Genomic DNA, 16,951 nt, shown 5'->3' with positions numbered 1-16,951 from the left:
GGGAGTCCGGCATCCATATTTACCGGGTATTAGAGTAGTTAGCGCCGCTGATTAGGACAGAAGCAAGGCGGCAAGGCAGGAGGGGTATAGTGTAGGCGGACCTCCGTTTTGTTATTTTCAATATAAAAACATGTTAAAGTAAGTGTTGACTGTCCCTTTAAGGCTTTGGACATTTGGCGCAGAAACAAAAAGCTTGTCTTTGTTTTTTAATGTTCTCTCTATGCAAGAGGAACAAAACTGCAAGGGTGGCACAACTTGGCTATCCAAACAAAGGATACACCTGTCCATAGGAGCAGGGTCCTGATCCATTGTGTAGGAAAACATTTTAAAAAAAAAATAAATTAAATTCTTTATTTTTTAAAAGGTACTGTCTCTTTAAATGGGATTGCGGTAAAAAACTCCCACAAGAAAAACAGGGTTAAGGTGTCCTGAGTCTCAGTATAGACAGAATAAGTCTCTTGCTGTTAATTCAAAGATTTAACCAATTCCAGTACCCTCACGCACTCACTACACCTCAGTTAATGACTGAGGTGCCTACCTGCCCCCTCGATGCTCTATACTGTTTGTGCACCAGAAGGCAAGGATTCCAGCAGTTGCGATCGCTCCGCACTGCTTCAAGGAGCACAACTCACAGATCACATGACCAAGCTTTGAAGCTGCGCCACCGCTCTCAGAGATGAAAGTAAAAATGAAGCCGTATCCTGTAGCGACTTGCTACATTGGCTGAAGATTGCATATGCGATACAAAGTGCCCTTAATACATACTGCCACAAAATATAAGGAACTTTGAAATAAATTATGCCAAACATTCAATAAACACTGTCTCACTCAAGTCTTTACATATTGTTAGTTTAACATTTAATAAATCTGAGCCAATATTATGAGGTAACCCCTTATTATCCTTAAAGGAGATTAACCTCTGTCTCATTGACATAACAGAGTGCCTGTTATCTGCCTTCAAATATCCTTTACCAGGATTCTAGTCCCCAGTAGTTGCAGAGTTAAGGTTAACCCCTTCAGTGCCAACCTCCTAGCCCCAGAAGAAAAAAAAAAGGCACTTACCTGCACATCTAGCAGTCCGGCAGGAGGACAGCTCACCCGGTATGAAAGGATGCCACTCCTTACAGGGACCTGTGAAAAAAAGAAAGAACAGAGTAAACCTACTCTGGTTTTCTATACAAGGGCAGCAACATGTTAGGAGGCCCACTTCACAAGTTCCTAACTGCTTAAAAGCCACCACTACCCTACTGAAGAGACTGACGTGAAGTACGGCTAGACCCAATCTTGAAAGGGAAAGATCAGAGTAAACCTACTCTGGCTTTCAAAAATCTTGCTTGAAGTAAAAAAAAACAAAAAAACAAAACAATTTTCTGTAGACACTAAAACTTCACCTCCTCCATGCACCAAGGCAAAGAAAATGACTGAGGTTTGTGGGAAGGGAAGTGATACTTAACAGTTTGACTGTGGTACTCTTTGCCTCCTCCTGCTGGCCAGGAGTGATATTTCCAACAGTAAATGACGACGCTGTGGAAATAAATATTTCTATTGGTTAGTTTATATATGACTGACATGTAGAATAGTTGCTTATTTTCAGTGATAAATAAGGTGCAGATAATAATCCGACTAGAGAAATTTATCTTTAGTTCTCCTTAGCTCTCCAATGGAGAAGCGTAAAGAAAAAACAACTTTGTTATGACAAATATGGGCGCACAGGTGCGCCTCTCCAAAAGTGAGCTGTGGAGAACTGATAGAAAAGAAAGGAGAATTCCCCAAATGATTGATAAATCGAGCCCTTTATGTCTTCTTGCCCTTCCATATGAAGACCATCGTATCTTTTACAGAGCTAGTGCTCAAACAGTGATGAAAGCAACCAGACAAATGTTCTACATTCCTGTGCTATGTACGATGCATCTGAAGTTAAATAATATATCTATTACTGATTAAGCTGGATCTGATTCCATCAGTTTATAGGACATTGTTTACAAGAGACATATTTTAACAAAACAACTCAGGTAACTCCTGTTTGCAGAGACCCACTAGGCCAAGGAACCACTAACCCTCAGTTTAAATGTGTTCTTTTACCCAATTTGTATTTTAATGTAGAATGTTTGTATTAATAAAATAAAAAACATTAAAGGGAAGTAAACATTTTTTTACATAATTGTGCAGTATGTGCACAATTAATAAGCACAATCCTTTTAAATGGGAATTGTTCTTTGCAAAAAGTCCTTTTGTACAGCTGTTCTGTCTGGCGCAGTATTTTTTAAAAACATTTTTTTTAACTGCGTCACAGGGTTATTGTCAAATTACAATCTGTTGTATTCTGTTAAAACATGTTTACTGTCCTTTTAAGCAACTTATATGAGTTAGAGAGGCGTGCAAATTAGAATTAAATGCAATTTACTTTATTATTTAGATTGACCTCATTCTCTTGAACATATTTGTTGTACATGTAGTTCCTGTGAATTCAGGCTGCAAATGTTTCGACATTAAAGCCAAATGAAACTTTTATGTTTCAGATACAGCATGTGATTTTAAGACTTTAAAATGTACTTCTATTATCTCTTTGTATCGATTGTTGAAAAGCATACCTAGGTAGGCTCAGTTGCAACAATGCTATACTGGGAGCTAGATGGTGATTGGCGGCTACAGGTGTTCTCAGCTACGTCACAGTAGTGCTCTGCTGCTCTAGAGCTGGCTTTAACTTGGTGTTTAACTCATTTGCAGGCAACTGTGGAATCATAAAATCCTCTAAGACGTTATATCTAAGGTTCGTCAAACATAATTTGTTAATCAGTATCTCCAAATCTTCAAGCTTTATGGAATAAGCAAAAGTAAAGGAAGATATACATTAGTAACATATAGGTGACAAGCTACAGGGTTAATTGCAGAACTCTAAGAAAATAACTAACATTTTCTTAATTAAATTTTTTTTTTTACAGAAATCTTTATAATAGAATATTAAAGGGACATAATACTCATATGCTAAATCACTGACAGGAAAATATCACCTGAGCATCTCTATGTAAAAAAGGAAGATATTTTACCTTACAATCTCCTCAGCTCAGCAGAGTAAGTTCTGTGTAAAAAGTTATACTCAGCTGCTCCCAGCTGCAGGTAAAAAAATTTAATAAAATGAAGAAATGAACAGCAGCCAATCAGCATCAGCAGTGCTGAAGTCATGAACTCTTACTGTGATCTCATGAGATTTGACTTAACTCTCATGAGATTTCATAGTAAGCTTCCTTTACCTGATTGGTGAAATAATATGAGAGTGCACGATGCTAGTCCCTTCAGATGTCCCAGGACAAACACACTAAAATGCTGCTTAGAAATCCTTTACAATGGGATGTGGCTACTGAGGAACTTTTGAGGTAAAATATCTTTCTTTTTTACATAGAGATGTTCAGGTGATATTTTCTAATCAGCTTTTTACAGCTATCCTGCATCACTTTCAAGTGTTTAAACATTTGGGTATTATGGCCCTTTAATAATCAATTTACCATTTCTGGAAAGGTTCCTGATAGTCTCTGAATAGTTTAGAACCCACATACAGAAACAGTAGGATGTTAACTGACCTTGCAGGTCATGTTTTACTTTACAAGAACAGCAAGATGGATCTCTTACAATATAGACACCCTGTTCATATCAGGAATATATCTTCTTACCTTTTCTTTGTCCCCATTGACATCTGTGACTTTATGACACTCTCTTGAGCATTTGTGATTGCCACATGCAAGCAGCCGGCCACAGGGTCTTTTACAGGAGAAAGGACCAGTGGCATGACAAGGCAAGGGACTAATCTGAAATACAGCAAAAAGAACATGCTTAATATTTATACTGAGCAACACCGACTGTTAAACTGGAAAAACAAAGTTTAAAGGGATACGAAAAACTATTTTTTTTCTTTTATGATTCAGATAGAGCAGCAATTTTAAGCAATATTCTAACTTACTCCTATTTTCAAATTTTGTTCATTCTTCTGATATCTTTATTTGAAATAGCAGGAATATTAGCTTAGAAGCCGGCCCATTTTTGGTTCAGAAACCTGGGTAGCGCTTGCTGATGGTGGCTTCATTTAGCCACCAATCAGCAAGTGCTACCCATGTGCTGAACCAAAATGGGCCGGCTCCTAAGCTAATATTCCTGCTTTTCAAATACAGTAGATACCAAAAGAACAAAGACAAATTGATAATAGGAGTAAATTAGATAGTTGCTTAAAATTGTTGCTCTATCTGAATCATGAAAGAAAAAAAAAAAAGTTTTTCGTATCCCTTTAAACTTTTTTTCCAGTTTAAAGGTTTAATTTTGACTAGGCTATCCCTTTAATGCAGTTTCAGCCCAATTACTGTTTTCCTACTATATGAAGAATATGGTTATAATTAGCGGATTAACATTGGGTCCTAACATTTAGTTGCTAATAAATTAAAGTACTAATTCTTCCATTGAATTCATGTGTTAGCATTTTTTTTTTAACAGGAAGTTGACTGATTGGCTGTATCAAAGCATTCCTAGAATACCTGATTTGTAGGAATTCTAGACTAATCCACTTGGATCAAGCTAATCATAGTGCTATAAAAATCAGTTTCCTTATAAACCAAAATCCTCTAGAATTAATATTAGGGGCCCATTTATCAAGCTCCGGATGGAGCTTGATGCCCCGTGTATCTGGCAAGCCTGCAGGCTCGCCAGAAACAGCAGTTATGAAGCAGCGGTCTAAAGACCGCTGCTCCATAACCTGTCCGCCTGCTCTGAGGAGGCGGAAAGACATTGCGGCAATTCAACCCAAATGAGTATGATTGGCCGCGAATCTGCTGGTGCAATGCTGAATACGGAGAGCGTATTGCTCTCCGCATTCAGCGAGGTCTGGCGGACCTGATCCGCATGTCGGATAAGCTCCGCCAGACCTTTGATAAATATCCCCCTAGGAATATTATTTTATATTACAGCCAATTTAGAATATTTTTTTTTTTTTAATTTTATGTGTCTAAAGGAAAACCTTAGTAGGAGGACAGGGACTCCTTAGGAGCGTGTCTTTAGCATTCAATGGCGGTAGTATTTGTAACTATGTATAACATTTCTATAAGCATTTTTGCAAACACTGCTGCCAAGTAACTAAAGACACATGCACAGTCCTGAGCTCACCTTATATTACTCTTTAACAATGAATACCAGGAGAACAAATCAAATTTGATAATAGAAGTATATTGGAATGTTGTTTAAAATTGCATGCTCTATCGGATCCAATCCATTTAAGTTTAATTTTGCCCTAACTGTCCCTTGGATAAAGTGAAAGTAAATTTTCTAGCTTAACAACACATCCAAGTATTGTATATCATTAACATATTAAGATCGTTATATATATATATATATATATATATATATATATATATATGTATTTAAATTATTTTAATTATCCTTTTTATTTTAACTTTTAAATTTCACACCGTTATTATGCATGCTCCGCCCATCTTCCACTTCCTATCTTTCTGTGTGTTCACGTATAGAGCGGTCCCACCCGCTCTATACGTAGCTCAAATGCGCATTCAGAAGCGCCAATCGCATTGCGCATGCACGAATCGTCGATCGATCCTTCAATGCGCATGTGATTCTTTAAACAGCCGGTGTCCAACGAGCATCTCTTTGATGTTATGATTACTTGCTAAAGCACTTATATACTTACTTATACTTATTGATCGCTAGTAATGCGATGTGGTCCAATGTTGCCGAGACGCAGTCTAAACAGATGAGGTTCTCGGCTCAGTTGCCAAAAAAAAGGTATGTTCATGCGCGAATCGGGAACGCGTGTCCAACATGATGCCAAAAAAATATTTGCCACATGCGCAAATCAATAAATAGGCGGATGACGTTGCTTCACGGCCGCAACAGCCAGAAAGTCAATTGATAGATCAAAAAACATGATCAGAAAGTAAAATAAAAAATGGGTTGAATTGTAAGTAGAAAAAAATATACTTTAATTGCGGCTAAAACTGTATTTACATCTAACTTTGTAAAAATACATGAATGAAAGTCCTATTATTTTTACATGTACTGCGGATATCGAAGCAGCTAACTTTACTTTCACTTTAAATTACATAACATAAATACATAAACAGTCTGTAAAATAATCAGTAAATTAGAGTGTCTGTATGTTTTTGTTATTCATATTTTGCTATAAAATTGTTATCTTTTATAGCACATTTTTTACAAAGTGATTCTTAATCTCCCTGACCTTTTAGGCTAGAATGACAAATAGTTCCTCTGGCATTTCCAAATCTTTCTGTCCTTTAAAAAATACTTCAGGGACAGCGATCAGTCAAAAGGTTTAATGTTTTATAAATGACCACCTTTTTAGAAGTATTTGAATATTCACACATTCAGCCTATTTAGGACTTCACAACATTAAAGAATTCAGAGATTTGCATATGCTGCCTGATTAAATGCAAATGATTTGGAATGTGCAAACTGAGTTTAAAGGGACACTGTACCCAAATGTTTTCTTTTGTAATTCAGAAAGAGCATGCAATTTTAAGCAACTTTCTAATTTACTCCTATTTTCAATTTTTCTTCGTTCTCTTGCTATCATTATTTGAAAAAGAAGGCATCTAAGCTTTTTTTTGCTTTCAGTACTCTGGACAGCACTTTTTTATTGGTGGATGAATGTATCCACCAATCAGCAAGGACAACCCAGGTTGTTCACCAAAAATGGGCCGGCATCTAAACTTACATTCTTGCATTTCAAATAAAGATACCAAGAGAATGAAGAAAATTTGATAATAGGAGTAAATTAGAAAGTTGCTTAAAATTTCATGCTCAATCTGAATCACAAAATAAAAATTTTGGGTACAGTGTCCCTTTAAGCTATGCAAGAGAAATAGATGACTTTTTCCATATTGAACCGGAATCAAATCAATCAAAGGAACATTAAAAGGACAGTCAAGTAAAAAAAAAAACTTTCATGATTTAAATAGGGCATGTAATTTTAAACAACTTTCCAATTTACTTTTATTACCAATGTTGCTTTGTTCTCTTGGTATTATTAGTTGAAAGCTAAATCTACGAGGTATATATGCTAATTTCGTAGACCTTGAAGGCCACCTCTAATCTGAAAGCTTTTTGACAGTTTTTCACCACTAGAGGGCGTTAGTTCATGTGTTTCATATAGATAACATTGAGCTCAGGCACGTGAAGTTCCTAAGAGCAAGCACTGATTGGCTAAAAATGCAAGTCTGTCAAAAGAACTGAAATAAGGGGGCAGTTTGCAGAGCCATATATACAAGGTAATCACAGAGGTAAAAAGTATATTATTATAACTGTGTTGGTTATGCAAAATTGGGGAATGGGTAATAAAGGGATTATCTACCTTTTTAAACAACAAAAATTCTGGTATTTACTGTCCCTTTAAGCACTTTGAGATGGTGATATAAAATGATAAATCATATAAATAAAAAATACTCTACAATATACTTTCATTATTTATTTTTCCCCCTTTTCCTGTAATTCCATTCTGAAATTGTGAGCTTTTCAGTTCCTGTTAGAAATAGAAATGCAGAACACTGTTCTAAACAGCCACTTGCTGCATATTCTAGTGACCTATTTTTAACTGTCCCTAATTGGCCACAGCAGAGAAGCTAGCCTAAGTTGCAACATGACAGCTCCCATTGTTTTTTAGACACTAAAACTTTACACTTATTTTGTCAATATATTTAAACAGCTAATGAAACTTTAAAAAATATATCTGCATGTTATTCTCAGACTAATCTTTTATTTGAATGCATCATTCAACCTAGCATTTATTTAGTATTTAATGTCCTTATAAGATCTTTTTTAAAAACTAAAATAAACATACTACATGGACACACAACTTCAACAATACTGGTCCAAAGCTACATGTGAGAAATGCATTATTGTTTTACAAGGCACTTTTTTATTTTATAATGTGTGCTGTTTATGTTTTGCTAACTTTTAAGCACATATGAAATATTCCTAAGCAGTAAGCACCTGGGAAAGTGTTCCACAGATGAGTGCCACCTGATATAAATAAACGGCACTTATTACATCTTGTATTCATTACACTTTAAACCTTTATTTGTGGTTAAATGTTTTGGTAATAAGGAACAACTTAACGTCTTTAAAGACACCCACAGGTCTTGCTTAAAAATTACCAAAAAAGTTTATTAAAAGTAGAGTTGCACCGATACTGATACTAGTATCGGTGCCGATACCAAGTATTTGCATGAGTACTTGTACTCGTGCAAATGCACCGATACCTCCTGACGATTTTCAAACTGCATGTTCCCATTTCATTTTAAGCTGGAGTGGAGACTTAACTAAAAATTGTTCACTTCTGTTCTGCCAATACAAATTGCTGTTATTTGTATTATTGTAGGTCAGAGCAGTGCTCCAAAAGCTGCGACTTTACAGCTGGAAGCTTACCTGCGGAGAGATCACTGTACCTCATTCAAACAAACCCCTGAAGTACTGGGCAGTTAATAAACAGATTTAATGGCCCAAAAATATCTTTCTGACCCATGCAGTAGTGTGAAAAGTGAGACTGTTCTGCTTAGCGTCAAAAGTCCTTAATGATAGCAGAAACCGACTTATAGCTGAACATGCAGAGATGCTTCTGTTCCTTAATAAGAACTTGACACTAACTTTTGAAAAACTATTCTAATTGCTAGATAAAGCTAGTTCTTATCTTGCACAATTATGCTCAAAACATACTGTACTCTGAGGAACATCCTTAGCCAGGGCTGGACTGGGAATAAAAAGCAGCCCTGTAAAAATATGAAGACCAGCCCTATTTTCTGTTGAGTCAGTAGAATGCAAATGCCCCATTTTTTCTCAAATGGGATTACTGGGACACTCCTTCCCCAATATTATTTTCAGAATTAAATTATATTACTTTGTATTAAAGTGTCAGTAAACTTTAAAAATAATGTTATATAATTCTGCACATAGTGCAGAATTATATAACATTATATTAGCCAAACATTTATAAAACAAAATTTCCCCTATTAATTAAAAAAAAAAAAAAAACGCTGTTTCACAGACCCGCTCTCTGCTCTCTGCTGAGCGGGTCTTTTATATTTACTCAGCGCATCGGGCCAGCTGTATAGGCACAGCCCGGCCCGACCGCGCCATAAGACTAGGTGCAGCTCGCTCCTGCCACAGGAGTGAGCTGCACTTAGTCTTATGGCGCGGTCGGGCCGGGCTGTGACTATACAGCTGGCCCGATGCGCTGAGTAAATATAACAGACCCGCTCAGCAGAGAGCGGGTCTGTGAAACAGCGGGGTTTTTTTTTTTAAATTAATAGGGGAAATTATGTTTTATAAATGTTTGAATTATATAACATTATTTTTAAGGTTCACTGTCCCTTTAAGTACAAATGTCAGATTGAGTTAAATAGACACCCTACAACCCAATTGCATCCAGTAATCACCCCTTTAAAATGTAGCTATCCAGTTCCAGCTGCTACTGCAGCTGTTATTTATTGTTGTTATTATTAATATGTTATTGAAATATTTTTATTTATAAACATGTTCTATGAACTTTGTGACAACAAGCACATAAAACTGTTTTATTATTTCAAAATGTCTTTTGAGATACATTTCATAATTATAAAGAAGCGATCTTAAATCATTAGTTTGTATTGTGCTTGGTAAACTGTCATGACATAAAAAAAAAAAAGTATTGGTAATTGGTATCGATGAGTATTTGAAAAAAGTATCTGTACTTGTACTCGGTTTTAAAAAAATGGTATTGGTGCAACCCTAATTAAAAGGGATATGAAACCCCAATTTTTTCTTTCTAATTTACTCCTATTATCAATTTTTCTTCATTTTCTTGGTATCTTTATTTGAAAAAGCAGTAATGTAAGCTTAGGAGCTGGCCCATACCAAGAGAATGAAGATAAATTGGAGCAAATTAAAAAGTTGCTTAAAACCGAATGCTCTATCTGAATCATGAAAGAAAAAAATTGGGTTTTATATCCCTTTAATAAATATCCATAAAAGGCAAATGTCTGGACAAAGGGTTCAGTTTAAGCTGAAACATCGAGATTTGCCTTTTATGGATATTTTTTATATTTATAGATTTTTGTATTTTTTAATCAAGACCTGTGAGTGTCTTTCAAGATGTTACATTTTTGAGTATATATATATATATATATATATATATATATACACACACACACATACATACACACACACACACACACACACACACAGTATATACATACACACACACACATATATATATACACATACATATATAGATATACATACACACACAAAGATATACACACACACAGACATTATATATATATATATATATATATATATATACATACATATATATATATATATATATATATATATATATATATATACACACATACACACACACACACATATATACATACAGACACATAGGACGTACATACATACAGACACATAGGACGTGCATACATACAGACACATAGGACGTACATACATACAGACACATAGGACGTGCATACATACACACACACAGTATATACATACACATACACACACACACATATATAGATATACATACACACACAAAGATATACACACACACACAGACATTATATATATATATATATATATATATATATACACATATACACACACACACATATATACATACAGACACATAGGACGTACATACATACAGACACATAGGACGTACATACATACAGACACATAGGACGTACATACATACAGACACATAGGACGTGCATACATACAGACACATAGGACGCACATACATACAGACACATAGGACGTACATACATACACACACATAGGACGTACATACATACAGACACATAGGACGTACATACATACAGACACATAGGACGTGCATACATACAGACACATAGGACGTACATACATACAGACACATAGGACGTGCATACATACAGACACATAGGACGTACATACATACAGACACATAGGACGTGCATACATACAGACACATAGGACGTACATACATACAGACACATAGGACGTGCATACATACAGACACATAGGACGTACATACATACAGACACATAGGACGTGCATACATACAGACACATAGGACGTACATACATACAGACACATAGGACGTGCATACATACAGACACATAGGACGTACATACATACAGACACATAGGACGTACATACATACAGACACATAGGACATACATACATACACACACATAGGACGTACATACATACACACACATAGGACGTACATACATACACACACATAGGACGTACATACATACACACACACAAATATATATTTACACATGCTGAAATATATCTGTAGACTTACCTCATGTTTTCCAAGGCATTCCCTTTAAGACAAAAAAGAAGGTAAAAACAATTAATCATTAACATGTGCCAATGCAATGTGAATTAGTAGTGCTGTACAGTAAAATATAGTCTCATACCAAAATGTACAATGTGCAATGTACACATAAATTTAAAATGTAGCATTTATACATAGTGGCCCATTTATCAAGCTCCGTAAGGAAAGACTCACCAGAAACAGCAGTTATGAAGCAGCGGTCACAAAGACCGCTGCTCCATAACCCTGTTCGTCTGCTCTGAGCAGGCGGACAGGAATCGCCGGAATTCCACCCGATCGAGTACGATCTGGTTGATTGACACCCCCTGCTGGCAGCCCATTGGCCACAAGTCTACAGGGGGCGGTGTTGCACCAGCAGCTCTTGTGAGCTGCTGGTGCAATGCTGAATACGTAGAGCGTATTGCTCTCCGCATTCAGCGAGGTCTTGTGGACCTGATCCGCAAGACCTTTAGTAAATAGGCCTCATAGTATACACTTAATGCATATTAACTGTTATCATATAGTGCTCCAGACATGTGCACGCTTCTGAGCTTATGTCCCTGCTCTTCAACAAAAGATACCAAGAAAACAAAGAAAATGTGATAAAAGAAGAAAACTAGAAAGTTGTTTAGAATTACATGCTCTATTTAAATGATAAAAGAAAAAAATTGGGTTTTATGTCCCTTTAAATAACATACAACATAAAAATGAGTTCTCTTTATATGGTGGAATTTTTTGAAACAAGTAGAAGTTCACAATGATAGATAAAGTCCCCAAAACAAAGCGGCCTGAAGTTAAACAAGTTTATTATGGCAGTACAGACGGAAGGAAGAAAGAAAGTAAATAAGAAAAATAAATCAAGATAGATCAAACAAAATTTGAGTGAAAAGAGAGGTTTAAAAAGAAAAACTGAAAAAAGTTTGACATGAATAGGATGGGGGGGGGGGGAGAATGAGAAGAAAATTGTTTTCTGCAAACAAAAAAAATTATAACATTTGTCAAGGGATCATTAACTAAACACAGCCCGCAATGCTTTCTGCTTTCATATACGTTTACACATGTGCATGCCATATTCAAATTATATTATCAGAGCATTTTTCCAGGCAGAATGCTCTCTACTACAAACCATTATCCTTTGAAGCTTTATAGAACAGAAGTTTTCAATTTAAAAGTAAAAAATAAGGAACTTAAACTTACTGCCCAACCAACCTGCAACCCTTTTACATTTCTGTACCAAATGTTTGGGGGGGTTTTAACAAAATTTGGCCACCAGAATAATATTTCTTGCAATCTCAAATGTTTTTTCATTTATTCAAAACTTTTTCAACCCAAGGTTTTAAGCATGGTAAACATTTAGCAAAGCCAACTGGATCCTTGATTCTCTACTACATATTTTTAAATAGTTCAAATAAACAAATGGTCTGTGTGGAACCCAGTTGTAGACAGACCTGGATATTAATCTCTTTTTTTTAACAACTAGTAAATATTGTAAAGTAGCTGAGGTGTTTATAGTTCAATATGGTTCCAATAAATGAAAAAATAAGTAAGCGAGTAATGGAAACAGGTAAAAAAGCCAACAAATAAAATGCATGGTACAGAAAGCATTTACATAGGCCAAACACTTTTGAAAACCATTAGATAAATGGGTTATTGTGGAGTTGACAAAATGAATTGGAATTGATTCCAATTATGGAAACTTCCAAATTAACCGTTCAATAACATACTTAACAGCATTTGTGTCATACATACATACATAGCATTTCTGTCATACATACATACATACATAGCATTTGTGTCATACATACATAGCATTTGTGTCATACATACATACATAGCATTTGTGTCATACATACATAGCATTTGTGTCATACATACATACATAGCATTTGTGTCATACATACATACATACATAGCATTTGTGTCATACATACATACATAGCATTTGTGTCATACATACATACATAGCATTTGTGTCATACATACATAGCATTTGTGTCATACATACATACATAGCATTTGTGTCATACATACATACATACATACATAGCATTTGTGTCATACATACATACATACATAGCATTTGTGTCATACATACATACATAGCATTTGTCTCATACATACATACATAAATACATAGCATTTGTGTCATACATACATACATAGCATTTGTGTCATACATACATACATAGCATTTGTGTCATACATACATAGCATTTGTGTCATACATACATACATACATACATAGCATTTGTGTCATACATACATACATAGAATATGTGTCATACATACATACATACATAGCATTTGTGTCATACATACATAGCATTTGTGTCATACATACATACATACATAGCATTTGTGTCATACATACATACATAGCATTTGTGTCATACATACATACATAGCATTTGTGTCATACATACATACATAGCATTTGTGTCACATACATACATAGCATTTGTGTCATACATACATACATACATACATAGCATTTGTGTCATAGATACATACATACATAGCATTTGTGTCATACATACATACATAGCATTTGTGTCATACATACATACATAGCATTTGTGTCATACATACATAGCATTTGTGTCATACATACATAGCATTTGTGTCATACATACATACATAGCATTTGTGTCATACATACATACATAGCATTTGTGTCATACATACATACATAGCATTTGTGTCATACATACATACATAGCATTTGTGTCATACATACATACATACATAGCATTTGTGTCATACATACATACATACATAGCATTTGTGTCATACATACATACATATATAGCATTTGTGTCATACATACATACATAACATTTGTGTCATACATACATACATAGCATTTGTGTCATACATACATACATAGCATTTGTGTCATACATACATACATACATAGCATTTGTGTCATACATACATACATAGCATTTGTGTCATACATACATACATAGCATTTGTGTCATACATACATACATGCATAGCATTTGTGTCATACATACATACATAGCATTTGTGTCATACATACATACATACATAGCATGTGTGTCATACATACATACATACATAGCATTTGTGTCATACATACATACATAGCATTTGTGTCATACATACATACATACATAGAATTTGTGTCATACATACATAGCATTTGTGTCATACATACATACATACATAGCATTTGTGTCATACATACATACATACATACATAGCATTTGTGTCATACATACATACATACATAGCATTTGTATCATACATACATACATACATAGCATTTGTGTCATACATACATAGCATTTGTGTCATACATACATACATAGCATTTGTGTCATACATACATACATAGCATTTGTGTCATACATACATACATAGCATTTGTGTCATACATACATAGCATTTGTGTCATACATACATACATAGATAGCATTTGTGTCATACATACATACATACATAGCATTTGTGTCATACATACATACATAGCATTTGTGTCATACATACATACATGCATAGCATTTGTGTCATACATACATACATAGCATTTGTGTCATAGATACATACATAGCATTTGTGTCATAGATACATACATACATAGCATTTGTGTCATACATACATACATAGCATTTGTGTCATACATACATACATACATAGCATTTGTGTCATACATACATACATAGCATTTGTGTCATACATACATACATAGCATTTGTGTCATACATACATACATAGATAGCATTTGTGTCATACATACATACATACATACATACATATCATTTGTGTCATACATACATACATACATACATACATAGAATTTGTGTCATACATACATACATACATAGCATTTGTGTCATACATACATACATACATAGCATTTGTGTCATACATACATACATAGCATTTGTGTCATACATACATACATACATAGCATTTGTGTCATACATACATACATAGCATTTGTGTCATACATACATACATAGCATTTGTGTCATACATATATACATACATACATAGAATATGTGTCATACATACATACATACATAGCATTTGTGTCATACATACATACATAGCATTTGTGTCATACATACATACATACATACATAGCATTTGTGTCATACATACATACATAGCATTTGTGTCATACATACATACATACATACATAGCATTTGTGTCATACATACATACATAGCATTTGTGTCATACATACATACATAGAATATGTGTCATACATACATACATACATAGCATTTGTGTCATACATACATACATAGCATTTGTGTCATACATACATACATACATAGCATTTGTGTCATACATACATACATAGCATTTGTGTCATACATACATACATAGCATATGTGTCATACATACATACATACATAGCATTTGTGTCATACATACATACATAGCATTTGTGTCACATACATACATAGCATTTGTGTCATACATACATACATACATAGCATTTGTGTCATACATACATACATAGCATTTGTGTCATACATACATACATAGCATTTGTGTCATACATACATACATAGCATTTGTGTCATACATACATACATAGCATTTGTGTCATACATACATACATAGCATTTGTGTCATACATACATAGCATTTGTGTCATACATACATACATAGCATTTGTGTCATACATACATACATAGCATTTGTGTCATACATACATACATAGCATTTGTGTCATACATACATACATACATAGCATTTGTGTCATACATACATACATAGCATTTGTGTCATACATACATAGCATTTGTGTCATACATACATACATACATAGCATTTGTGTCATACATACATACATACATAGCATTTGTGTCATACATACATACATACATACATAGCATATGTGTCATACATACATACATACATAGCATTTGTGTCATACATACATACATAGCATTTGTGTCATACATACATACATACATACATAGCATTTGTGTCACATACATACATAGCATTTGTGTCATACATACATACATACATAGCATTTGTGTCATAGATACATACATACATAGCATTTGTGTCATACATACATACATAGCATTTGTGTCATACATACATACATAGCATTTGTGTCATACATACATACATAGCATTTGTGTCATACATACATAGCATTTGTGTCATACATACACAGCATTTGTGTCATACATACATACATAGCATTTGTGTCATACATACATACATAGCATTTGTGTCATACATACATACATACATAGCATTTGTGTCATACATACATACATACATAGCATTTGTGTCATACATACATACATAACATTTGTCATACATACATACATAGCATTTGTGTCATACATACATACATACATAGCATTTGTGTCATACATACATACATAGCATTTGTGTCATACATACATACATAGAATATGTGTCATACATACATACATACATAGCATTTGTGTCATACATACATAGCATTTGTGTCATACATACATACATACATAGCATTTGTGTCATACATACATACATAGCATTTGTGTCATACATACATACATAGCATTTGTGTCATACATACATACATAGCATTTGTGTCACAT

At 34.4% G+C, this 16,951-nt stretch overlaps 1 protein-coding gene across 2 annotated transcripts in view; it reads right to left on the bottom strand.

The window, feature by feature from the left end:
- NFXL1 (nuclear transcription factor, X-box binding like 1) overlaps positions 1-16,951 on the bottom strand; it is a 366,986-nt gene that overhangs the window by 171,129 nt on the left and 178,906 nt on the right. For both annotated transcript variants that reach the window (XM_053703989.1, XM_053703990.1), the window contains exons 16-17: positions 11,348-11,369; positions 3,669-3,803 (exon numbers count right to left, since the gene is read on the bottom strand). In XM_053703989.1, coding sequence (XP_053559964.1) covers positions 3,669-3,803; positions 11,348-11,369 — 157 coding nt within the window. The remainder of the gene's footprint in view (positions 1-3,668; positions 3,804-11,347; positions 11,370-16,951) is intronic.

This window comes from Bombina bombina, chromosome 2, assembly GCF_027579735.1.
Source record: "Bombina bombina isolate aBomBom1 chromosome 2, aBomBom1.pri, whole genome shotgun sequence".
In the NCBI taxonomy this organism is placed as follows: domain Eukaryota; kingdom Metazoa; phylum Chordata; class Amphibia; order Anura; family Bombinatoridae; genus Bombina; species Bombina bombina.
The sequence above is the reverse complement of the archived record's forward strand: the minus strand, read 5'-3'. Positions and strand labels throughout refer to the sequence as shown.